This window comes from Enhydra lutris, unplaced genomic scaffold, assembly GCF_002288905.1.
Source record: "Enhydra lutris kenyoni isolate GAN:26980312 unplaced genomic scaffold, ASM228890v2 scaffoldscaffold5, whole genome shotgun sequence".
Lineage (NCBI taxonomy): Eukaryota > Metazoa > Chordata > Mammalia > Carnivora > Mustelidae > Enhydra > Enhydra lutris.
Window position 1 is genome coordinate 14,697,835 of NW_019154089.1, and position 27,260 is coordinate 14,725,094.

A 27,260-nucleotide genomic window follows, 5' to 3' on the forward strand; every position below is an offset into this window, starting at 1 on the left:
TGCTCTCGTAAAGCCGAAAATTCCCCGGGGGGATGTGGGACCCGGTTCCAGCTTCTCTTTCTCCTTTTCGGGGCATCATCACTGGACTTTCTGATGGGATTCATTCTTCTGGTGAGGAGCCCTGGCTAGAAGAGGACGTGGTCCGCTGGGCTCCTGTGTTTCTTGCACCTGTCCAAGCCCGCATCTGCCCTGGAAAGTTCACCTGACAGCCTCTAGCTCTGCAGGGAGGGGGTGGGGGGGTGGCACCCCCATCCTGCCCCTGCATTTTGAACCGGCGTTATTATTCAGTCTGTGCCAGGAGGTGGCGGCCTTTAGCATTTCAATAGAGTGGATGGTTTTATCTCTATTTTTAGCTTTTTATTATGTTAAAAAAAAAAACAAAACTCTTCCCTGTGTTACCCTCTTTCCTGGAGATTTCAGATGATTAAAATACATTCTCATTATAAACGGGAATAAGAGGGCAGAACGGGTTCTTGATTGCAATCACACATGATGAAATGATTTCCTGCCCCTGGAAGCTAGCAGGGATGACTGCTCCGGACTACTAATGTTTGCAAAGCTGACACCGTGAGCAATCTACAAACGGCCTGCTGGCCTGGCTTTTCCATTTGGACGCTACTGCAGAAATAGCAGTCAAATAAAAAGACAATGGAAGTAAAGTCGTGACTTAGGCTCCTCCGCTTACCCCTTTTAAGCTTCACAAGACCCCAAGATGAGCATTACTGTCTCCATTTTACAGAGGAGAAAACTGAGGCTCAGAGAGAGGAACTGGCTTTTCACAGATCCTGAAAATAGTAAGTGGCAGAGCTAGGATTTGACTGCCCTTCTTCCTTGCACAAAACTCTTGCTTCTTCTCTGAGCACCGAAAGGCTCTCGCTACCTGCACCCCCCACCCTCTCCGGGAGCTGGCGACATCTTCCTGAAAGGTCCTTCCCTTGCACACTCAATACTTAGCCACACTTTCTCTGGTCTCCAGATCTCTCCATGGACTGTTTTTCTAAGCAGAAGCCCTGGCGATCTTCGGGCCCCCTCTCTCCTCCCTTTCAGTCATTCGTACGCATCTTGCTGATATGCCACTCCTAAAGCCCTCCCTGATTCCCAGCTCCCCTCTCCGAGCCGGGTTCGGGGTTCATCTCCCTGGTGTCGCTGTCCTGGATCACAGCACTCAGGAGCCTGAGGGTGCGCACTGCTTCGGCCTCCCTTGTTCCGTGTCCCGCTCCACCCCCGCCCGCCTGGATCAGGGGCTTCCCTGGCTAAATCCTTTACTGCAGGTCGCATGCCAAACTCGGCCTTCGCTTCGTCTTTCCCTAGCTTCCTCCACCCTCTGCCTGAGGGTGGCCTCGGAAATTCAGAGATCCACTCCGGTTGTGGTCGGTTGCCTCGGGACACCTGTGGTCAGCCGGGGGGTGGGGGGTGGCACGGGGCTCAGCCGCGCTACCTTGAGGGCAATGCTGCACCCTAGCGGCATCCCTCCAGAGCTGCAGCTCCCTGCCCAACGCGAGCTGGGAAACCAGGGAGCCTGCTTGGAGCTGGAGAGGATCCCAGGAGGTGTCAAGCCATGGCATTACTCTTCAGCCTGAACTTGACGTTTATCTGATGATAAGATGAATACAGATGCATTCCAGAAAATCTGAAACACAGGAAACCGTAAAGAAAATACAGATTACCTGTAAACCCAGAGACAACGGTTAACCATTTTGGTCTATACCCTTCTGTCTTTTATACATATCTGTGCATTTATTAGACAATTGGGATTGTCATACACAGAAGCTTTAAAAATACTTTTATTATGTCCTGAATTCTGAAGCAGAAGAAAGTCTGAAAAATCAGTAAAACCTAAAAGAATTCAAAAATCACTTATAATCCCATCACTCAGAAAATAGTAAGTCTTTCTTCTCGACTTAGTTTGTTTCTATTTGTGACAATCAGCTCTTACTAATCCATTTATCTATCCATCCTGGAAGAATCCAAATCAGAAACATTTTTAAAAGTTCCCAAGGGAAAATGTGTTCTTGTATTTTCGATTACCTCACAGTCGAGCATCTTTTTTTTTTTTTTTTTTTTTTGCCTAGCAATTTCTCTGGAAACACCCTCCAACCTCCCTCTTCCTCCAACTTCTGCCTGACACATTGCATCCATATGGCTCCCATGCGAGTAGCCAGGCCTTCCATGAACCCGACTGTGTTTATCTGTGGGATTAATTCTTAGCAGTGGAATTGCTTAAAAGAGGGCATGTGCCTTTGTAAGTTTTGATAGATACTGCCAAACTGTCTTGCAGAGAAATCCTAGCAACTCACACACCCACCCCGCAGTCATGAGAGTGCCTGTTTCCCAGCAAGATCACCACCAGAGTGTTGCCAAACTTTCAGCCCCAGGGATCACACATTTGAATTTTAGTTACAATGTGCTGGGTGAGTGCGCACCGTGCCAGGCACCAGCCTGGCTGCTGCCTACTTATTAATATTCCCCAAATCCTCGCAAGTACCCAGTGAGGGAAGGAGGGTTATTTCCATTCTGCAGATGGGGAAATTGAGATTGCTGCCTCAGTGCATGGAGCTGAGCGAAATTCAGCTGCAGCGAGCATCCAAGCATCCAAGCATCCACCTAGTGGCCCAACCTTGGATGGATCAGAATCACTCAGAGAGGGCTTGCTAAATGTTGGCCGGTCCCCTTCCCCCGCCACCAACTTCAGAGCTTCGGATTCAGTACTTATGGGAAGGGCCTGAGAACATGCATTTCTAATTTTCATGCTGCTGCTGGTCCAGGGACCACATTTTGAGAACCACGTCTCCCCACTCTTACTTTAATTTGGGGCTCTACCTGGAAATGATCTTGCTGACCTATAGGTTCCACACACCTTGTGTATGTGTGGGTGTGTATGTGGGAATGTGCGTCGTCTCCCGTAGTCCTTTGAATGAACCAAGTTAGGTTTGTGGCAAGTGATTCCACGTCTTCAAGTCTGTTTCCTGACTTTTGAATGGAGAGAAAACCCTTGGGGGAATTATAAGGAGTGACATATGGAAGAAGAAGAAGGAGGAAGAAGGAGGAGGAAGGAAGGAGGAAGAAAGGAGGACGAGGAGAAGAAGGCCACTTGGGATCCATGCAACGCAGTGGGAAACAGTTGAGTCTGACAGACCAGGACGGAGATGGTGGTGAGGCCGCTGTGCAGCACGAGACAAGTCAGTGCACCTCCCTGAGCCTCAAATTCCTTCTCTCACAGATGGGGATACAGCAGGTTTCTTGAGGATTAAACGTGTGTCATCCCAAGTGCCCTTTCTGCTCCAGAGGCTTTAGGGGCAGGGGCGCCCCCGGGGAGGGAGGGGCACCCCCGTAACGATGGTTGCAGCTTGCTTGCTGCCATTTCCCTTCTCACTTCCCAGGGACAGTGTTTGTTTCGGGCTCTGTTCCCAGAAAAGCTCACCTTCCCTGTTCTTTCCACATCCTGGTGATGACCTCCTCTTCGTGACACAAAATGGATTCTTTTCTGCAAGGAAACAAGAGGACGCTTTTTCAGACTCCCGGAAAGGGTCTAGTGTGAACCCCGTCTCACGCGGACCCACGGCTGGCACCAACTGCTCTAGGTGCTGGAGATAGGTCAGTGGACAAAACAGACGTCCCTGCCCTCGTAAGCTTATTGATACTGTGTCCCTAAGTGTGTCAACATTGAGCCTTGATACTTTCTTAGAATCCTGTGAGGGGCAAAATATGCAAATTCCTAGAAAATTGTTAAGTGGATCTTGAGATGAGCCCAATGACGCTCAGATCTCTGGGAACACCTGAGATGTGGCTACAGCCAGAACTTCTCACACTGTGACGGCAACAGGGCTCCTGGGGCTCCTGTGGGTTCTGATTCAGTAGAGGTCTGGGGGTGGGGCCCCAGAACTCACATTCTAACAGACTTGGCTGTTCCAGTCTATGGACCACACTTGGAGTATCTATGTTTGAAGGGACACCGTATAGTCATCACTACCAAACATAAGCTTATTCTCCAGCTTTCCGTGAAATTCTGCATACATGAAGGAAAAATTAATTTTATTCGAGTATTCTAGTCGCTTACATTTTTGGAGAGGGCCGAAGGTCTGGGGGTCAGATGTCGGCTCCAGCTGTAGTTTTCAAGCACCCGGGAGTGGTCTTGAGCTTGCACTTCACCACTGGAAGCCCCAGTTTGCTCATTTGCGAGCAGAGACTTTTCCTACCTTTGTTGCGTCTGGGCAAAACCTTAGTTGTTGGACCTTTTAACGGGATGGATTCAAGTGTCTCCATTTCACCATTTTAACCTGGTATACTTCTAGTGAGGTTGTGGGTTAACTCTGGGGAAGTTGCTGGGGTTCTGAAATCTTACCAAGAACACCGATAAGCTGGTATGCTGAATGGACAAGCAGTGTCTCTAGAACAAATAAATTCGCTCCAGGCAAGCATTCGTTGAGTTCACTATGTGCCAGGCAACATGCTAACTGCTGTAAAGGGGCGCTCTTGTTCATTCACGACTCTCTCAGGTGCATTCAGTGATTTTCTCCAAAACCAGAGCAAATGAACAAAACTGAAGGTCACGGAGAATGTCAGTCACCCAACCACATGTATTTTAAGAGTGGGTACAACCAAGATTACACCAGCTCTGACCTCTAGACCCAAGCTCTTGTATATAGCTAACTCACTAAGTGATGAGCAGAGTTACGGTAGCAAAACAGATGCAGAGACTGGAACAAGGTTAAAACGCTCAATCCTTTATTAACCTGGTCATAAAGCATGCATTCCCCAGTTGGACTCATTGAGATTTTTCTTTGTGAACTATATCCTAGGCTGTTTCCACATTAGAATCTGACAAACAACCCGAGAGCGAATTTACCTCCCCACTGGGTGCAGTGGTGTTCGTTATCCAGACCTACAGCAGAATCACACGTCCCCCCTGTGCTCATAATAACAAACATTCCTCGAATTACTCTGTGTGGGCTGGGAGGGAGCTTGTGCTCGGTGTTCTGGTGTTCCCGAAGGTGGAAGGCTGGGAGCCAAAGACAGGAAAGTATTTCCTGCTGAACGCATAATACAAAATCTCATTCGTCAGGAGTTACTGCCGGTACCCAGATGTTAAGTCTGAACGAAAGGGACCATCAGCTGCACCATAAAACTGTATTACCCTTTACATACAAATAAAAGAGAGAATTTATTTTCGTTCTGAGTTTATTTAACATTTCATCCAGTTGAACTGAAATAATACATTGATTCCAACACTGGCGAGACGCTGTGTTAATACTGAAATAAAAACTAGCAGTCAGTAAATACGCACGATCGTAATTCCTCATGACGTTGATAGAAATACGGGTATCTATTTACCTTTATAAGCTCATTGCACTTCATGTAGGATTTTTCTCCAGAAAAGGTATGTCTAAGAGATCAGCAAAATTGCCAATCTTGGTTCATTTGTTCCTTTTTATAAACCACGATTAAACAATACAGTTCATATTTCTATATAAAAGCATCAAGAGTTGGAAGCTTCGGTTAATAATGTTTAAAAAGACACGTCTCTGTGTTCATGATCCCTTCCTGGTGTGTATACAGTTTCAGTTACAGTTCATCAACCTTCGAGCTGGCTGCTGATGAATTTCTCAGGGAAGGTTAAGATACTGAGATGGAGCCAACAGTTAAGGGGGTTGGGGAGTAAGAATTCTGAGATTAACCAGGGCAGGTTGTTTGGGGGAGGGAGGGTTTCGGTTTCTCCTTAAAAAGCACCTTTTCAGCACCTCATGAAGATCTGCCTTGAATTTCAGGCTCTTCCTACTTTTTAAAGAGAAGCATCTATGGCAGCAAAACACATCCAAGGCCAGCATGGCATGGGAAAGCTAGTTTGCCTCAAATGGTTTCAGACAGAAAATCTAAATGAGAAAATTCTGGTGGCACAAAGGAAGGTTCAGAGTGGCCCCAAGCTTCAGATCCTTTAATCATTTCAGAGAAAAGAGAAACACAGACACAAGGCACACCATTTTTTCTTTATGAGGAAATTCAGTCTGGTCACATTGTCTGGAAAAATCTGTCAAAACTAGTTTCTACATTTTTCCCTCCCACTTACAAGTCTCTGAATTACAATCGAACTGAGTGGCCTCACTCCACACAGCCACCACCCAGCACAGGCCTTGAACATCTTCAGACTTGAAACATAATGTTACATTAAACATATGTGAAGCTACTACAGATGATGTAAACAGTGGTCCATGGACTCCTTGTTGTCAAACAGGGTGGAATGTAACACACAATATTCAAGTACAATTCATTTGTCACTGATTCACACACACATTATTTCCGTATCTTTCTGAGAGCCGAAGGGGTCCAAGAGAAGAAAAGATATGTAGCTAGATGGACCTGTGCTCTCACTGCTAAAAAGATCAAATAAAAGCAGATCCAACCCAGTCATACAGTATTGAACATACTTCCAAAATTAGACATTTGTGCATTTCAGTTATTTGATTTGACGTAAATAATTGAATATAAAGTCAACAAGTGCAAAGTAAGATTAACTTCACAGGTATGTAAAACAGAATAAATTTCAGAGTCAACCAAAGAAATCTACCAGCGATATGAACGCACATAGCCGCTGACAGCTGGGATGGCTCATCACATTTGTCTGTTACTGTGACTTTCGGGAAGTAGATGGAAGAGCTTTTACCCTATAAATCCAAAAGGCTCCACATCTACTTTGGGTTACGCACTGCCCAAAGTGGAAGCAAACGTCCTTAATATTTATGAGTCACTTTTTATAGCTTAGGCTCAGAGCTTTTGTGTTTTCTCCAATCACTGCTGAGTGATTTGAAACAAGAATGGGGTAAAAAATTCAGTATTTCAAACAGATTTCCTTTCCACTCACTGACAGTCAATACATATTTATTGAGCGTAATGCTGAACATCTACTCTATGCCTAGCAGTGCTTTTTAAAACTCTGGGTGAAGGCTGGTATATCGTCTTTGGAAAACAATTACTATAAAAGCTAGAGGAAGGGTATTTCTGTAAATTACATCGTGATTCAAATGTAAGGGAGCCAACAGGTTGTTGGGCGCCTGGCCCGTACCAGGTGCTGTGCTGAAAGTAGCAGCTTGACTCTAAAAGGCTAATGTGGGTCTTTAAAAGGTTTCTGTAACTGGGAGAACCCAGGTCGAACAGGCTTTTCCTCACCAGGTTTGCAGTAGGCGGTATAAGCTGTAGAGTTTCTTCCGCTACTTTACAACCCCTTATTAAAGTATACACGTCGTAATTCAGGATAGGTCTCTTGGATCTTGGCTTGCAAATCAGGCTCCAAGCTTGTCACAGACATGGAACTGGGTAAGGGAGAAATGACAGGATTATTACAGGGGCAGAGCAGGGAATGAGACTCTCGACACGGTGGAGAAGGGACCTCCCCCACCATGCTGCTCCCCGAATCACGACTGGCATTGTAAAACAGTCCTGTTTGAAAAATGCTTCCTGTGCCTTGACCATGAATGCCTGGTTCCTTCTGGAAAATTAATTGTTGCTAATAATCAAAGAAATGCAGCTTAAGAGCCCAGCAATTATTAAAAGCTTAAAAACTGTTCATGGCTGGGAGGAAGGCAAGCACGGAAGGACACTCTCAGTTCCCGCTGGCACTGGGAGGCAGTGCGTGGTGATGCCGCTTCCCCAAGGAAACAAAATAATGTTCACCATTAGTAGAAAAGTCAAATGTACTTAGTGGAATTTTTAACACTAAAAATTCACTTGCACGAATATTCTTTTCTTCGTTGTATAATAATACATGCTTATTGCAAACCTTTTAGAAAATACTAAGCTGTACAAGAAAAAAATCACTCATTGTCACACACCACTGAGCGATGACCTCTGTTAGTCTTTGCTACGCATTTAAAAGTACTGAATGCATTATATGTGTATATGTCTTAAAGCTTGTTTTTTTGGGGTTATAAATGCATACTTATTATATAAAAGTATGAAGAAAAATTGTCCAGAGTGCTTATTACCAGAAAACCTGGTAATATTTTGATATGTAATTAATCTTTTTTTTTTTGATACGTAATTTGTTTTTAAAAAGATTTGGTCTATAATATAGTTGAGATATGGAAAAATATGAAGTTAAAAAGACAGAATATAGATGTATAAACAAATGTAAAAAAATAAGAGAAATACTGTGAACACAGAGGGGAAAAGTACCATCATGGTTATGTTCTACACAGTGGACGTGGGACAGTCTTAAAATGACGCTGCTGATGATCTGTCCATTGGACCAGATATTATGCATTTTAATCCTTATAAAAACCCTGAAAGTCCGATATTATCCTAGTTTTACAGATAAGGAAACTGGAATGACACCTGAGATTCAAAGCCAGGTCTTTCTTGAACCAAAGCCGTGCTCCCAACCAGCACGCTATACGGCCTCTTGGTTGTTTTTCCATCGATCTAGAAGTACTCGTAATTACTATTACTATATTATAAAGGCAAACCCTGATTTTGGAATTAAAGTTATTCAAACCCTCCTGGGTGGTGGGGAGACTCGCGCTTTAATATCTGTAGTTTTCTTCATTCGTATCATCTGTTCATTTCGTCATGACTGACATCACAAGATGATTTTGCTACTATTTGTTACCATTTTGTTACTATTTTCAAGGAACAAACTTTTGACGTCCTGGATCCTCCTATTTCTTATCTCCTTCCTTTTTCTTTCCCTGCGGTATATTCTTTCTGTTCCTTTTTGACCTTAAGTTGGACATTTAGTGCTGGATTTTCAGCCATTCTTCCTTTCTAATAAATACATTTAAAACTATGATTTCCTCTCAAAGCAACACTTTCTCGCTGCTTCCCACAAGTGCTGGTAAGGATTATTTCTCACGTGTGCAGGAGAATGGAGGACTGCAGCATATTTAAAGATTTTATTTATTTATTTGACAGACAGAGATCACAAGTAGGCAGAGAGGCAGGCAGAGAGAGAGAGGAGGAAGCAGGCTCCCTGCTGAGCAGAGAGCCCGATGCGGGGCTTGATCCCAGGACCCTGAGGTCATGACCCGAGCCGAAGGCAGAGGCTCTAACCCACTGAGCCACCCAGGTGCCTCTGCAGCATATTTATACAATGGACTATTTCACTGCCGTAAACTGTGAATGAACTTCGCTACACGCAGGAATGTGGATGGATCTTAGCTACATGGTATTAAATAAAAAAGAACGAGCAGCAGAGGACTCTATGTAGCATGACACCCTTCCCTAAAAAGTTCCCAAAGAGGCAAAACAAAACATTAGGAAAATATATATAATAAAATTTTTTAAATGCAACAGTCTGATAAATACGAAATGCAGCATAATGGTTCACTCTGCAGGAGGGAAGAGTATGGGCTGGGAAGAACCTACAAAAACACGTAATTTCTTGGTCATATTTGTATTCATGAGTGGGCAACGGACTCGTGGATATTCATGATATCATCAAGCAAAACAGGGTCACGTTTGGACCAACGAGGATAGTGCGTAACGAACGAAGGCATAGGAGTAACCCTGTGCTATCCAACTGGGGAGTAAGAAACCAAAAGAAAAAGAAACAAACGCATAAGCAAAAACCGGGAATAAACTTCATTTAGACCAAGGCCTATGTAGGAAACTCCTTAATGGATTTTCAAATCCTTCAATCTCTAACTGTAACAGCTTTATATATCAAGGGCTTACCTTGTGTTGGGTGTTCTCAGCATTTCACATGTACTATCTCTACGTCACTGAGTACAAGGTCAACTGTCCGACGCTGGTATATATTAGAGAAATAAACTTTTCTTATGTTAAGTCCTGAGCTTTTGGGGTTTGGAAAGTCAAGAGGTGTAATTACCCCTCTTTGGATTTGCGGAAATGCATCTGTAATGGGCTCAGAGGATAAATTCTGAAGGTGTGGCCCCCTCCCGCGGGGTATGGCTCTAGGCATCAAGGTGATTTCGAGGCTCCCTCTCCTTGACATTTAACGCCCTATTTAAGACCAGTAGGAGTTGAAGACAGAAGTGAGAGAGCAGATAAAAGGCGGAGTTCTTTATCAGATGGAGCGGATCTGAGAAAGTTAGTTCCAGCACACCTCGTCGGCCTTGGAAAGCCTTGGGCATGAAAGGCTATACCAGGTCCAGGGCCCACTGGGGGTATTACCAAGGCAGGAGCCTGGGAACCCTCAGACAAAAGCAAAACAACAAACTGCTGCTCTCTGTGCCTTCATGTCAGATCGGCAAGAGGCGGAAGACCTTGATGTATCCCGTGCTGATTTAATGCCCATCCACCCAGTTCTTCCATCAAAAGCGGGATTTAAGAGTAGCTTGTGATGAAAGTACACAGTAAGGATTTTAAGGCAAGAAACTAAGCAGGAAGAAGGGCAGCAAATAAACCAACCACGGAGGCTTCGTGCATATAACCGCTGTCCCTGGGGCGGTCTTTAAGTTTGAACGTGCTTGTGTTGCTGCTGCCCTGGCCAATGGACTGGATGATGAGAAGTCATATTTAAAATTTTTTATAAATGCCAATTTGTACCAGAGTTAACCCGACTCTTGTGAAAGAATAAAGCATTCCCAAATGTAATGGTGGAGCTGGATAAAGAGAGTTTGGAGATTCAACAGGTGTGTCTTGGACTTCTGCCTCTATCTCTTCCCCTCAGAGACCTGGCTTCATTCATCTTTTTGAATCTCAACTTCCCTTCAAGTGAAATAGGGTAACAGCAACCGCATCTTCAACTGGTTTCCAGATTAAAACTCATGATAGTTCCGAGGAATAGCAAATACATGCCTTTTTTTTTTTTTTTTTAACATACCTTTTCTGAGGAAACAGAGCACAGCACAGAGGTGTAGCAAATACCAAACTTAAAAAAGAAACAAGAAAAAGACAAATGAAAGCATTTTCAAGTGGATGACTTCCAGATTCTTCCTCTCTTTTACTTTTATAACAATCCCCTTTCTTCTGAGCACCGTATTTCCTTACAAAAAATATGTCTTGTTTGTCTAATTTTATTACAAGGACTATCAAGATAATTTAAAAAAACATCAAGAGAACTAGCAGAAGTTTAAAAGAGTATCATGCAAATAGTCCCAAACATTGTAGGTTTCTCTCTACTTCCGTCTAATTTTTGGGACCGTAAGTTCCAGATGTTCTGGGATGGCCTCACTTTCAAAACTTACATCCCACTTTATGAACCTGTTCCTTCACCTTTCACATGTTGTGTGTCTACCTTTAAAAAAGAAATTAATTCCACTCACCAAAAGCCAACTAATCCAACTTGAATAGGTGCGCTCATCCACGGGAACCTCTGTATTGAGAGAGAGATTATTTTGGAGACTTTTCATACAGAGACAATTTCTTCCACTAATTAATAGGGAGGAAATGCTCCACGTTCCAAGGCCTGGGTTAGTGGAATCTGGGGGGGACACCGCAACAAGCATGTTAGTCCTGACTTCCTGCAGCCTCCTTGACCGACATGCGAAGATCAAGTGGCCTCTCAGTTTTTTCTCTTGCACGTGTCATCTGAGAGATGCTTGGCTCTGAACAGGTAGAGGAATCGTCACCTCCTACTGGGGAGGCGGTGCAGCCCGGTGCCCAGGCTGGCAGACAGACAGACCTATATGCAACCGTCTGCCCTGCTGCCTGGTTCCCGACTGCGGGGACGGGGCAGCCAGAGCCCGCCCTCTCCAAGCTTTGGTTTCCTTATCGGCAGAATGAGGATGGCAACAGTTGCCTCCCAAGTGCATGGGAGCTGCGCCAGGTTGACATTCGTCAAGTACCCGGGATGGAGCCCGGAGCGTAGCAGGAACCCAGCAGACACTTCCCTCCTCCCCCACAGCTTCCCTGTCTTGCTTTTAGTTGCTGTCAATATGGTTAAAACTACTGCTGCCACAGAAAATTTTTGCCTGTAGCTTTTTTTTTTTTTTAATGGAAATGAACGAATTGGTTGGTCTTTTGGAGAAGAGGCACTGTTAGACTTTTAGTTTTCAAAAAGGAGTGGTACCAAAACATGCAAGATAGAGAACAATGGGATAGATGGTTCTAGAAACAAGGCCCCTGAAACCGCGGCAGCTGAGTCGTGCACTGGTTGTTATGAAATCAACCAACTTAGTGCAGAGTCAACTCAAATTGTTAAAAGATCATGATCCCCAAGAGGCTTGCATGAGAGGCGTACCCTGGTCCCCGAGAAGACTCCTCTGGCACAAAAGTACGTCACGCAGGTTAACGTGAGGGGAGAGAGGCATGTACTAGAGAGGAAGGGAGAGATGTCATCAAGAGGGGACAGACCCACCCCTCAAAGGACAGCAAGAAAAGGACATATTGTATCTTGGGTAACTAGCTCTGTGTGACGATGATGGATCTTCATAAGGAGACGTACGTCCTCGCCCAGGCACTTGCCAGATGTGACGTCCATGCTGGGTGAGGGAAGGCAGACTAAGTGCTGAAGGAGATTGTGTGGAGGATGAACTTGAACCCGAGAGTGGCCTTCTGATTTCAAGTGGGCTCCTGTCTGAAGCCAACGGGGCTAACGTGTTATCCCAGGGGCCGGCTGTGAGCAGTCTCAAACAAGGTGTATACAAGTGGAAGGTGGACTATGGTTCGTGCTGAAGGTTTCGATAGAAAGGCTCTGAGCAATGACAATGGGCCTGGACAATTCTGACTTAACCCAACCTGGATGTCATCCCTGAGTCTCCCAACTCCTCTCCAGCACCCTAACCACTTGACTCACCCCTACCTCTTAAATAGCACTTAGCCTGAGACTCCATGAGTGAGCTGTGGAGGTCTGGTCTTCCCCTACATACTCACACACTTAGAATCATGCAAACAGAGGATACTGTAAACAAAAATTTACAGTGAATTAAATAGTAATCATAAGTGTAAAAGACATATATTCAATGAGTAAAAAGCTCAAAAAGTGAGTATAGCTCTAACAAAATGTTACTACTAACTACTAGTTACTATTAACTAACTAAAAAGTTACTACTAACAAAAAGTTACATACTAACAAAAAGTTAGTATGGCTCTCTGCCAGCGTCTTTTTTCTCATAGCTTTGCTGACATACAGTAAACCACATGTATTTGCTGTGTACAACCTAAGTTTTTATACATGTCCTCAGCTGTGAAGCCACCGCTATGATCAAGGTCATGAATGTATCCGTCACCCCTAATGCTTTCCCTGTTCCTTGTGCCCTTGGCAGTTCCTTTCTCTTTCCTAATCCCTGCACCCCATTCCCTGGCAACCTCTGATCTCCTTTTTGCCACTACATATGTTTATATTCTCTAGCATTTTAAGTATATCTATTCTTTTAGGAAATCATTTTGGGATTCATTCGGGTGGCTGCATGGATCACTAGTTCGTCACCCTCGCTGAGTGAGGGGTTCCATTGTATGGAAAAGGCACAATTTGATCATCTATTCTCCTGCTGACGAACATCTGGGTTGTTGCTGGTTTGGGGGCTATTGCAAATAAAGCTGTTGTGAAGCATTCATCTTTTATAGACACAGGCTTTCATTTCTCCTAGGAAAACAGCTAGGAGTGAAATGGCTTAAGCATCTATTTCACTTTTTAAGAAACTACCAAACTATTGTCCAAAGTGGCTGTATCATTCTTCATTCTCACCAGCAGGATATGGGAGTTCTAGTTCCTCCACATCCTCACCAACACATGCTGTGGTCAGTCCTTTTGATTTTAGCCATTCCTGTAGGTGTTTGGTCATAGCTCATGTAGTTTGAATGTGGATTTCCCCAGTAAATAAAGATACTGAGTGTCTTTCATGTGCTTATTTGATACAGGATATGTATTTGGTGAAACATCCATTCAGACCTGCTGCCCATTTTAAAAACTGGGTTGTTTTCTTAAACAAGTACTGAGCGACTTAAATCTTCTGGATAGAAATCCTTGACCAGATACAATCTTTGTATAGATTTTCTCCCAGCCTATTTCTCTTTTCATCTCTTAAAGTTTTCAAACAACAGAATGTTACCCTTCTGATGAAGCCCAATTTATCACTTTTTCTCTTATGAACTGCCTTTGCTGTTTTGTCTAAGAAAACTTGGCCAAACTCTCGATCTCAAAGGTGGTCTATTATATTTTTTGCTAGGAGTTTTACAGTTGTTGGTTTTTACGTCTGGAGTATATGAACCACGGGGAGTTAATTTTTATATATTATTAATTTTTATATATGGTACGGTCAACCCCCTATATAGGGCCCCAATGCCAGGGACCCCGGCATCCACAAGTCTCCCAAGAAGCCATGCTGTGTCCTCTCTGTGAGCTGCTGCAAAGCATGGAGCCTTGAGCCATCCTCTTCTAGTCTCTGCCACCGCCTGTTGTTAAGGGAGTCAACTCCTCTATTCCCTGTGCTGTAATCAGCAAGGATCAGAACCCCTGCCATGCACCTCTTTCCGTCCCTGAGCTGTACGGTCCCCACGATCAGGACTCTAGCTCTGTTTCTATGACTCAGCTCGTCGCATGTTGTGTGGCATGTAATGGGCACTCAGCAAAGCGTAACCGAGTAAATAAATCAGTGAGTGGGTAAATAAATGCTACATCCACATTTAACTAACAGAAAGTCCTGAAAATCTCCAGAGTGGACAGAGCAGCCACCTTTTATTAAAGGAGATATGGAAGGAGTAGAACTTAAGGAATGAGGAACCACAATCTGACCCAAACCACATTAACTGGACTTACTCCCAGTGAAAGCGCCTCAAGGGAAAGGGACCACAGGAGTTATTCTTTCCATTCTTCGAAGGGCCAGGGTGTCAGCAGTGAGCTTTCTGGTTTATCACAAAGATTTCTGTGAGTCTCCTGTCCACTGCGGATGCTTTTTTCCAGCGTTCCACTGGGGAAAAGGTACAGTGTAGGGGGAGGGATGAGTCACACTGACTGCTCCCCAAGCTCACTGCTAAAAACGCCAAGAATGTGCCAATTGTTTCATGTTTGCAGGTAGGTTTGGTCATGGCCGAGGTAGAAGCCCGGTTAAGCACCTCCCTGCAGAGGGGCACACGCAGCCACCGGGGCTCTGGGAACAGTCAGGGCACAGAGGGAGGCAGACAACCCCCATGTGGACGTCATGAGCCGTGGGACAAGTGGCCTCTGCACCCTCTGTAGAAGGGGCACGGTGAAGCCGGCCCCTCCCGAGGCATGGGCAAGTGCTCTGGAGGTGGAAATGTAGGGACAGTAAGACAAGCCACCCTGGCCTATGTTTTAGCAAGAGCTAGACTCTCAGTTAAGTCCTCTGGAACTCTTTACATGGGCAAAATGCAGTATTTCAGGGTAAGGCCACGCTGCACTTGGGGAGTGGTACGTGTGTATGAACAGCTCAACAACATTCCGCCATTCCCTTCCCAAAGCAACGTCCTCCTCGGAGGTCTCGGGCAGGACAGCCACAACCGGACCCCCTGTAGCCAGCGTGACGTTAGGACTGAGCGTTGGCTACTCTGACCACCGCTCCAGACCTTGCCACGGTGGTTCTGAGGCCGGTGGCCTCCCCCAGCTCCCGGTGGGGCCCTTCATCGCTCGAGAGTGGGGCAGACAGAGGGCTGCTTTGTGAAGGACAGGTGAGGTGGCACATCTCCAAATTATTATGGGCGAAATACAGTATCAAGCAAAGCTAAAAGGTGCACACTGAGGAGAGGGAGGAAAACAAAGTATACACTCATTTATTAATGTGAGAAAGCCCATAGCACAGTGGCAATGGGGAGCTAACTTCTTGTGCATTTGCTGGCTCCTTCACACAGAAAATGCCATTAGGCTGTATCTGCAGCAATTTCCATCCATCAGAGCAAGATAATGATGTGAAATGCCCAACTGGGTCTCTGTCCAATGTCTGTCACTCAGAGATCAGAGACACTCTGGCAACTTTTCCAACAATGCTGAGACCCCAGGAGCGCCAAGGCACGCCTGCACTTGGAGAAGAATGTACCAACCTCGTTTCCTGTTTTCCCCAGTGCCCTAACTTCTCAGCATTGCTGGAGCTTCAAATGCAGACTTTCTCCCAGCATTTCTGGAATCCCCAGCCATGATCCGGACACAGGTTCGTGGCAGAGTGTGCCCAACACCTGCAGGTGGGAGCCAGACTGCAGAAGAAAGCACCGCCCGCAGGGGCAGGTGGTGAGGCTCGGAGCCTCTACTCTAGAGGCAGGCTGCGCAGACCCTTCTGCTAGAGGTGGTGGGCGGCGTGTGAGAGGCAGGTCAGGCAGGTCAGGCAGATCAGGTCAGCCTCAGCAGTGCAGATGCTGCCACCGAGAGCAGAGCCTCCCACCTGCTTTCACGGCTGCCTGTAGATTCAGGACAATCTTAACCTCCTGCGCTACTGGACAACGAGCCACACTTATTACTCCTCTCTTGCAAGAGCTGTCACTTTTATGTCAAACTCACACCGGAGGACAATTTCCAAGACTTGTAACTGACCTAGACATCTGGCCTGGCTTTAAGTCAGACCTTGATCGCATTTGGTCGGGGGCGGGGGTTAGGGTTATTTCGATGCTCCATTGCTTCTCAAGTTGGCATGTCACTACCTCAGGCGCTAACAACCAGGTAAGTCTGAAAGGTTGCCTGGGTCCACACATGCCCTGGCTGAACCACTATAATCCTAATCCTAAAGCCTTTCCCGATCAAGAGCCAGGAGAGAAGAACGCAGGGCATCAAGTCGATGTCTGCACAGTTATGGGTGTCCTGGAGGGGCCATTCACTGCCAGTGTCCTGGAGGGCTGCTGCAAACTCCACTTCAATTAATTTGACAGGTTTCTTCTTTCAAAGCCCAGATCACTTCCCATAAGTAAAGCAGGGACGGATAGAGAAAGGAGCACTAATTTTTTTCAGATTATTTGAAAATCACGGAGATGTCAAAGCTGATGAATTCCAAATGTGTATGTAATTTGGTAGTTTTAGGATATAGTCGCTGTTCTAGTACATAAACTAATCCATTAGCAGCTTTTAAGGGTTCATCCTTTTCTGAACTTTGCACCAGAAAGAGATTTGGGCAAAACTTCATCATTAATTCGCAGAAGAAGAGCTCAGTGGCTACATCAGGTAGGTAAAATGCCAGATGAGTCCACAAAGACATTTTGGTCTGTACCAACAGCTTTCCTGCTTCCATGTATGTAACTGTTTTGTTCTTTGGGACAGTCCTGTTGCTACAGAGCCACGACAACACACTGCACAATTCATACCAACGTGTAACTTGCTAGAGGAGGACACTCATGGAACAGAAACTTCTTCCATGTGCCCAAAGCACGCAAACAAGAATAGGAGAAAAGGTGCTGGAGAGGGTCCCCTTTCCCTAACATGGGGTTGGGGCACTGACAGGTGACAACCTGGCTATGTGGGTCAAAGGAGGCACTCAACATTACTGCTTCCTCACAGCAGACTTTCTGGCTTACTTCTCTAAGAATGCCCCTATAATGAAAGTGTTTATGAAATGCTCACTTAGTGTTGACCGTAGCTTTCCTTCTGGGGCACATGGGAGGTATATGGGTCAGTGAACATACTCCTAATCAATGACGTCATTCAGGAAGTATTTGGCTTGTGAACTATGTCCTTGTTTAAAGCTTTATGTATCATCCCCCCAATGTTATGGTTCTGTTTCCCAGAGCCAAAACAATTCACCCCAGGAGAGCTGTGGTCTTCCCCACAACACACCTGCTCCTCCAGTGAGGAACCGGGCTCCTTTTTCTTGGCAGATCTACCGGGGCCACTTTCCAAACTGCATGAGCCAAGTGAGTCACCCTGTTCTACCGTATCCCGCTTGTGAAAGAAAGGGAAAATGAGGGTGAAGCACGAACACTACTGCTTTAAACCGGGAAGCTAGAAAAAGCAGCGGGGAACCATCAAGAGTCCTTGTTCACAGTGTCATCCTGTAATATTTTCAGACCCTGAAGGGAGATGGCTGACAGATTAATGAATTACTTAGTAGATATGATCACCAAAGGAAAATACACTGGGTACTATATTCAGGGTCCTATAAAGCTACTACTCCAAACTTTTTTCATTTCTGGTAGTATGTGTAGTGACTTACACACACGTCATCCCAAATTCACAGTGTCTCTTCATGATCACCTGGCTGGGCATCCGAAGGATGACCAAGATAAGCCGTAACTGAGCACAGCCTCTCAGGAGGAATGGGTAGCCACCTTCAGTTATGAAAGTTTTTTCAAAGATCTGAGATCAGAAGTGAAATGTTCCTGGAAACATCTTTTTATTTACACAAGTGCCCAAGTGCCAGTGGCCTTCAAATTCTTTACGCACTGGGTAGGAAATATTCTGTATTGTTTAAAGTCTGAAAAGGAATTGAAAGGAATGAGACAGAGACTAGAACTGGGGCTTACCTTTAGGAAGGCTTTCTTCTCCAAAGTATTCATGATAAATGGAGGGATGGCTGCAAGGAAAGACAGATCCATTTCAATCTTTCTTTAATATTTATTTTCAGCTCACGCCTTTTCAACTATTTCACAAAAAGGTTTATGTCACTTTTAGGCTATTTTCACACTGGCAGAGCGAAATTATTTGCAGTAATTCTTTAGAATGCTTTAGCATTTAAAAAAATTTAAAACAATGTAATAATTCTCTTTACCAGCCAGAAAATTTTATAATCTTGAAGAGAACTTTACATTTACTTTGAAACAGTACAAACCTCAGGAATTTTCCCCTTCTGTGCTAATTAAACAAATGCAACCTCCCCCAAGCATCCCTCCCACGTGGAGTCCAGTAAAAAGATTCTGCCTTAAGAAAAAGATTCCTGCCTTGAGGAAGAAAAGTCACCTAACTTCTCTGGGCCTCAGCGTTCTGTTTTCCTCATCAATAACATGGGGAGAATTCTATCAAACTGGCTGTGATCATTGGAGACAATAATGCATGTAACACCTTGGGTAGCGGTAGTACATCATTACTTATTATTGACATTTATTATTATAAATTATAGTACAATTTCTATCAGACTAAACTGTCACATCAACCACTTCCATATGGCAATTACCTCTATAGCTTCCACTGGGACAGAAAGCTTGTATTTCTTCTCTGGGGACTCATTAATGTTTAAAATAACCAAGCCACTAGAAATAGGTCTGTTGGGCTGGCTGAGCTCCAAAGGCGAACCTCGTTTTTCAAAATGAGCAAGAACAAAACGCAAACCAAAAGCAAATGCAGAACAGAGAGGTTGGAGTTGTAAGCCTGATGGTGGCAGATGTGGAAATCCGGATACTGCTGGCGTGTTGGGACAGGCGCCGCAGCCCCTCGTGGGTTAGTGACCGTGTGCTGGTCCCAGACTCTGGGGACCCTGGTCTGTTTCATGACTGCGGTTCCCACAGCACACCCCCCCCCCCCCGCAGTGAGCACTGCTGTCTCCTGAGGACGCCAAGGGATTCCTTCATTCAATCATTTAACAGTGGCTACATCAGATAACCTGAATGATCTGGGATTATAACTGATGCCACTATAATGTTCCGCAAAATTTTCCTTCAGGCCCTTTTCTTCAACTTTGGTTACCTATTCTTACTCGTGGGCTGATGAGACTCACAATGACAAAAGGCACTTAAAGACAACAAAAGATACTAGCAGGACAAGCTGACAACAAGTGATTAAGTGTGCTTCTTTTGACAGCTTGGTTAATAGCCAAGTGCTTTCTGCATCCAGCTGAGATGATGAAATTAATCCCACTAATTTCTTTTTTTCTTTTTTTTTTTTTGTAAAGAGCACTAGACTTCCCAGGCCCTCTGTTTCCTGAGTGAGTCTGAGAATCTTCTCTCGGCCTTGGTCTGAGGGTGGCTCCAGGAAGTCGTAGGAGTGAGTGAAAGGGTCTCAGAGGAGCCACAAACAATGCAGATTTTGGCTGTGGGTCATGTCAACTCCCAGCCCTATGGACAAAACTGGGCAGAAGCTTGGCATACATCTTCATAGCTGCTCTAACTGACCCAACTTGGTTTGTATTCCAAGGGTTTCTCATCGATACAAGTAAATCTTCAGTAGAAATTATTATTCTGATTCAAGAACTTTTAGAAGTTTCTTCTCAAGGTATACGAAAATCAAAATTTTTGCCTTCAAGTTCTCATCACTCGTACTGTCCCCACCCTGGTCCAAACCAGCCCCATCACTGGCCTGCTGTAGCGGGCCAGCCTTCTCGCCAGGCTCCGACCATCGCTGCTGGCCCTTTTCACGCTGCACACAGCGTGGATGTCACGCCCCTAAAGCCTCAGGATCACACCACTCCCGTGCCCACGCTGCTTCCCACCCCGCAGGCTACAGCCAGGGCCCGTGGACAAAGAGCTACTAACCCATGCCCGGGGCTGCCATTAGAATCCTGGAGATGACGACTTGCGTGATGGCTTGTTTTGCAGCGTTGGCTGACTCACCCAAGCGGTTCCCATTCTCATCTGTGACGGGAATGCCAACTTTGAGCTCCCTGCAGAGCAAAACGCAGGCAAAGAAGTTCACAGAGACCCTTGTGAGACGGCTGGAAATGGCACTGTGCTACGGAACGTCAAGTCCATACTGAATCCAAATGCCCACTCGAGTGTCATTTTTGGAACTAACAGGTCTATTTTTATTTTTTAAAGATTTTATTTCTTTGACAGCAAGAGAGAATGAGCAGTGGGGAAGGGCAGAGGGAGAGAGAGAAGCAGACTCCCTGCTGAGCAGGGCGCTGAACGCGGGACTTGATCCCAGGACCCTCTCCCTCTGCCCCTCCCCCTGCTCACTGTCATTCTCTCTGTCTCAAATAAATAAATTAGTAAATAACATCTTAAAAAAAGAAAAGTAAAATAACACTAGTAAACTCCATGGGAAAAAAGTGTCGCATTTTTAATAACAATGTAATTCAAAGGGTGAACATGCTAACTTAAAGGTAAGGCTAATTTCTATGCTCACATGCAAATCTCAGCAGCTTTCCAAATGAGAGACAATTATAAAACACGGCATTAGTGAGTAAACTCACCACACTGACATGGGAATCACTAGTCTATGGCACTGCTGGATAGTTAACTCTGGCCACTAGCACTAAAATTATAGCTCCTATTTTACCCTGTTCTTCATTATCCATTCCAAAATGCTTTTTCTTGTTCTTTCTTCCCTTTTAATTTCGACCAGTTCTATAAAATACTTCCAAAAATATAGATTAATATTACTTTAAACCCATTAAGACAGTTCTGGGGTGGGGGGGCAGCCTATTTTAGAGAACAGACGTTCTGTGCATGGGCCTTCTTTGCCTAGCTCTAAAACAACCAAATGTTAGTTGGAAATATATGTTTTAAACTTTTTACTACACAGAAGTTGAGAGAGTATTCTAACCCCCCCCACATACTCATTAGCCTACTTCAATAATTAGCAACTCATGGCTAAGCTTGTTTCATTAACGGAGCTATCCTTGTGCCCACAACAGATCACTTGGAAACAAACCTGAGGTCCCATGTAATTCCATCCATAAATATTAAAATGAATTATTAAAAGTTTCAACAAAATGAATTATTACCAGACCGTACTGTCAAGCACCAGTCCTTTCTAAGACTGCATATGAATCTTACCTTTGCCTCATTAATGGGATATTAATGCAATTAGCAGCAGCCACGGCAGCAAAGGGAACAAAACGTCCTATGAGTGGTGAGACATGCTGCGGAAAGAAAAATCCCAAACGCATTATCTTACTTTGCCCGTGTGACTGAATGCAAATACTTACTTCTCCTTGAAAGCTCGCTAAAAACACAGTCTTATTTGTGTGCCAACTCAGGCCAGAAGTACTTTCAAAACTTGTTTCCCGGGAGTACTTGTGGATTTCTAGCACGGGTGCACTGGGACAAGGCGGGCTTCCAAGACATTTACCAGATTGGCCTGGCTGATGGACTGGGGTAGGCTTTCGAGTCACGGGGTCTTGAGTTCAGGAGCTGGCGTCTCCACCTTTCCAGAGGTGTGGGTGCGGGCACAGTCCTCGGCACACAGCCTCTAGTGGGCAGTTAGGGTTGGGGAGCACTGGCCACATAAGACGCAGTGCCAGGGACGGACCAGGGGCTTGGCAGAGGTGGCTGGTGACAGCACTTCTGAGACCCCACTGAGATAGGCAGGCAAAGATAATGATGGTAACAAGAAAGTCCCAGGACCTGAGCTATTTTGAGAAATAATGGAGAGACCTGGGGGCAGTCGGGTAAGAAGAAAGGAAGAAGCCTTACTGGGGTAATAAAAATCTGAGTACCTTGGTTAACGCGTTAAGTCCTAGAGCTGTTGCCACGGCACCAGTTGTTGCGGAAACGTAAGCTGCTCCCAACTCACTGCAAAGAAAGGATAGAGCGTGAAAAACGAGTGCACATCAGGAAACTCGGGTTCAACACTTTCTGAGAAAACGAGGGGACAATGTGAAAGGGCATGATTAAGAAGGAAGAGCCCACAAAACACGCCTCATGATCACTCTACAAACGGACAAACGCACACTGGAAGCGAGCAGGCCCTGGAAGAGCGGCCGTGCATGCAGACAAGCCGACCAGCACCGTCAGCAGCAGCCACAGGGAGTAGACACTGGGGGGCACGGAGGCGCTGCGAGCGTGTAGGGAACGGCATCTTGGCCGAGGTGCGGCAGCATATCTGCCTAAATTAAAAGTACTTCTCAAAATATAAATACACATACTGGGATAAAACTTCCATGCTGCTGTTCTTAAAACTAACTCGCTGTATCAAAATCCTAAAAGTCCCATCTGCAACAGGCAGTTAAGCACAGCTGTTTTCTCTTATTTTAAATACAATTTTAGGGGCACTTGGGTGGCTCAGTCAGTTAAGCATCTGGCTCTGGGTTTCGGCTCAGGTCATGATCTCAGGGTCGTGAGATTGAGGCCCACACTGGGTTCTGTGCTGGGTGTGGAGTCTGCTGAAGGTTCTGTATCCCTCTCCCTCTCTCCCCCGCCCCCACCCCCGGTGTGCTCTCTCTCAAAAGATAAATAAATAAATAAATAAATACAAATAAATAAAATAAGTGTTAATTCAAAGGGTTGGAAGAAATGAAGGTGTGTTAAACACTGTTGGTGACAGATTTCCACAGCCTTTGTTCCATATGGTGACAAGAGAAGGATACGGACTGTCAGAAGCCATCTAAAGTGACAAAAAAGAAAACACTCTGAAGTGTTCTCCAAGTTGAGCTAAAAGTTTTGGTTCGCTAATCTCTTAAGCCTGCTTGAACACTCTTTTTTTAAATAGGAGGCAATATTTTAAACCTATTATCTTCTGTTTGGCTCTATAGATGGCTTATTTAAAGACATATCCTAAATAAAAGTCCCCTTGGTTTCTGCAGAGATCACACTCTGGACGCCGCTAATTTTGATGGTGTTAACTGGCCACAGGCTCAGGGTGGACGGGGGTACAGCCTGTCATCTGCCACAGGCTGGCCCTCGACTGCCCGCCCTGTGTCCTGCTTCAGGGTGTGCCCACCAGCATCCCTAACAGCACGAATGATCTCTGAGAAGGCAGGCTGGACAAGATGGTCATCTTGATGGGAAGGCAGGAGGAGGAGGGCTACTGGAAAATATGCCCCATGATATTCTGAACAACACCAACAGTCTACACACCACTGACCCCAACGCACAGTGGGGCAGTACGGAGAACGATTAAGTCTCAGGGTCTTACTTTACAGTGAGGGGAGCGTCTCCGCTTCTGTTGGTGTAATTGACCACGGCGTTGAAGGACTGGTTGATCCATTGCCAGAACAGCACCGCCGGTGTGGTCCTAAAACAGAGCGATCCATCACACACCGGCCATCGCCTGTGACCTAGCCGCTGGGCGGAACAAAAAATGTGAACACCAGTAACCACAGAGGAGATGGACTGTGGAAGGAGAACGCTAGGTCAGAGACCGTGCGTCCTGCGTCGAAGGCTTAGGACCTGAGTGGCGGGGCAGAAGGGCGCCCTCTGATTCTCAGCCTCCTTCTTTGGCTCTGGGTAACCCCAAGCTCAAAGGGCTACAGTAAGGATCAAGTCATCCTCCTTAAACCTGATCTTAAATCGCAGACAGCCTGGCATACAGCAGACACTCAACGCCCCTTCTCTTGGGGAGAAAAGCCAGCTGTGTGTAGGTGAAGGAGCCTTGCTCCCTCCTCACAGCACGGAAGAGCCTGAATGTCTGCGTCTATGGCTACGGCTACGGCTACGGCTACGGCTACGGCTACGGCTACGGCTACGGCTACCGCTACGGCTATCCATCTCATTTTCTTTCAGGTGTTAAGAGTTAGGGAAAAATTCAGTCTCCTTTTGACAGAGAATACTATTTATTTAGCACAGGGAAAAGTTAAGGCCACCCCCCCCAAGCTATGACATTTACACAAAATGGAAGTCAGCGTGGAATGACATTTATTTCAATAAAACTATTTACATACAAAAATGTACTTTAAGCTTCTGAGTATAAAGTGAACGGTTGTTACATTTCCATAACTTACCTATAAAATGTCATCATACAACCTGTGATGGTCATGTTCATTGGAACCTGAGCTGACATTCTTCCTATCAAAATCATCTTTTCACCTGTGTCAGGATGAAAAGCTGAATCATAGATGTACTTTGCTCTCCATAATTCATTTTCTGTAAGACCTGGAGGAATAATTCCTTGCCTAGGGAAACAAGAAGTAACAAGAAGGACAGAAAATAATAATAAAAAAACCTGTTCATTTCCAATAGCTCACCAGTGCTCTAGAGACATGTCGCTAGAAAGTTTTTAAGTTTACCCTTACCTAAAACAACTGTGCCTGCGGTGAAATTCTAGTAACACAAAAGAAAGTAAACACAATGAATATTTCAAACCCATGTATCTTAAACCGTCTGCAATTTTGAAAAACAAAAACTTATTTTGTATCTTAAAGTATTCAACTCTGAAATATCCTTGTTTTAAATGACATATTTAAAAATGTATTTTGAACTTTGCAAATTCTATAATATTTTCAACCAATTAGACAAAAGCTGTGGCAATCAAGAACATCAATTAATTTTTATACCTACAGTCTGAAACCCCAGACTAGAAGGGCTCATTGTTTTATCCTGTTATCAAAGAAACACATGTTCATTGCTAAAAACTTAGAAAATACAGACAATCATTAGTGCAATTAAAACCACTGAAGCCCTTGATTACTCATGTCCACTGATACTGTTTTGTGAAGACACAGCCACGGTCTTGCAGATCTGTCTATGCCCACTCAGGATCTCTATGAACACCATATCTGTTGCTTTAGAACGACCTTTTAAAAATGAATAGTATTTTGTAAACGCTTTTCTATATCTTTAGAGCTTCTTCTCTATCAGCTGTACTGGGTTGAATAGTGTCCCCCCAAATTCATATCCACCCAGAACCTCAGAATGTGACCTTATTTGGAACCAGGGTCTTTGTGGATGTAATAGTTAAAATGAGGTCATGCTGATAAGGGAGAGCCGTAAATCCGATGACCAGTGCCCTTGAATGCCAACCACGTGCAGACAAAGAAGGTCCTGTGATTTCAGAGGCAGAGACTGGAATAATGTGGCTCCAAATCAAGGAACATCAAGGCACCCCTCGGGCCACCAGAAGCTGGAAGAGGAGAGGAAAGATTCTCCCGCAGAGCCTTCAGAGGGCAGTGACTCTCCCGACACAGTGGTCTCCGACTTTAGCCTCCAGAACTGCAACAGAACAAATTTCTGCTGTCTGAAGCCACTCCGTTGGTGGTAATTTGTTACAGCCGCCTTAGGAAACTAACACATCATCCTTTTAAATGCTCCAGTCTTCCGCTGCAGGATTCTAATAGTGGATTATCCCAATCCCTACTGCGGGGCACTTTAATTGCTTCTAATCTTTTCCATTTGTAAAGGATGAGGAAGTCAATCTCCTTAATAAATCTCTCCCCTGCATCTAAGATTAATCAGAAACAAATGCTGAGCCCAAAGTCATGTAAAATTTTGAGGCGGTGAATATGTGTTTTGTCATTCTTCTCTACTTGATTATGTCTGTTGATCCTGGGGTGGGGGGGCAGCACCCTCACTGCCAAAGTGGCTCTCGTGTAAATTTGACCCAACTTGACCCGCTGTAGGCCAATCTTGTTAGCTGTGTTATCTGCTCCCCTGAACATTTTTATCTTGATGTAGTCAGGCAGGAATAAACGCAGTCTTTGCCTAGAAAGGGCTGACCTGCTTCAGGGTTATACAAATATTCACCTCTACGTCTTGCACTTTCGTAACAGGGTTATTTTTTGTTTTGTTTTGGTTTTTTTTTGTTTGTTTGTTTTTTTTAATTGTTGCTGAGGTTTTTAATTTATTTGGAATTTATCTTAAGATAGGAAAATGTTGAACTTGCTTAACTTGACTTTACCATTGGCTGCTCTGCCACCCTAACACCCAGATTGAAATGCTATAGTCATCATCAGTTGAGATCCTGTGAATGCTGGGCTTGGTTGGTGTTGGGACTTTCTTTTTTTTTTTTTTTTTTTTTTAAAGATTTTTTTTATTTATTTGACAGAGATCACAAGAAGGCTGAGAGGCAGGCAGAGAGAGAGGAGGAAGCAGGCTGAGCAGAGAGCCCGATGCGGGGCTCGATCCCAGGACCCTGGGATCATGACCTGAGCCGAAGGCAGAGGCTTTAACCCACTGAGCCACCCAGGCGCCCCAAGGTGTTGGGACTTTCTATAGAGTTCCCACTATCTTTACCCTGTGGGGCCCATGCCCACCCTCCCAGTGACAATCTATTCTATGCCTGGTAGAACAGCAGTCTCTCCTCTTTCAAAAGTGCCTAAGTTATGTTCATTCTTGGGACGTCTGGGTGGCTCAGTTGGTTAAGCAAGTGCCTTTGGTTCCGGTCATGATCTCAGGTCCTGGGAATGAGCCATTGTCAGGCTCCTTACTCAGCAGGGAGCCTGCTTCTCCCTCTCCCTCTGCCTGCTAGTGCTCGGTCTCTCTCTGTTATAAAACAAAAACAAACAAAAACTAACCTAAGTTATGCTCATTCTTTTTTCAGACAATGCTTAGAATTATTCTGTCAGTTTTATAGGTGAGCACATTTGTATTTGGACTGAAACTGTACTGATTTGGAGAGAATTGACACCTGTACTGTATTAAGACTTTTCAACCAGACTTACTGCATGTTTCTCCAGTTATCAAAAGCTTCTTTTAATGACCACCCCCAAGTGGGCTGGAACTGCTTCACACTTCTGGGCAAATGTAATCCCAGATATTTTATATATAGGTATATGTATATTTTTGGCCTTATGGATGCTGTTAACATAATATTGTCTAATAAATTATTGCTGATGTATAGGAAACTGATGACTTTTTGTGTAGCCTACTTGTTATATTCTCTTATTTGTTCCATTGGGTTTTTTTAG

General features: G+C 44.8%; 1 protein-coding gene across 2 annotated transcripts in view; it reads right to left on the reverse strand.

The window, feature by feature from the left end:
- Positions 1-2,221: 2,221 nt before the first annotated feature.
- Positions 2,222-27,260, reverse strand: part of LOC111140817 (sideroflexin 1) — a 39,618-nt gene continuing 14,579 nt past the window's right edge. Inside the window, exons 3-11 of one of the 2 annotated variants that reach the window (XM_022493008.1) lie at positions 24,360-24,530; positions 23,555-23,653; positions 22,137-22,212; positions 21,475-21,560; positions 20,230-20,357; positions 18,289-18,338; positions 11,217-11,266; positions 10,775-10,822; positions 2,222-7,304 (exon numbers count right to left, since the gene is read on the reverse strand). In XM_022493008.1, the coding sequence (XP_022348716.1) occupies positions 7,208-7,304; positions 10,775-10,822; positions 11,217-11,266; positions 18,289-18,338; positions 20,230-20,357; positions 21,475-21,560; positions 22,137-22,212; positions 23,555-23,653; positions 24,360-24,530 (805 nt within the window). In that variant the 3' untranslated portion in view covers positions 2,222-7,207. The remainder of the gene's footprint in view (positions 7,305-10,774; positions 10,823-11,216; positions 11,267-18,288; positions 18,339-20,229; positions 20,358-21,474; positions 21,561-22,136; positions 22,213-23,554; positions 23,654-24,359; positions 24,531-27,260) is intronic. The other variant, XM_022493009.1, reaches the window with a different exon arrangement.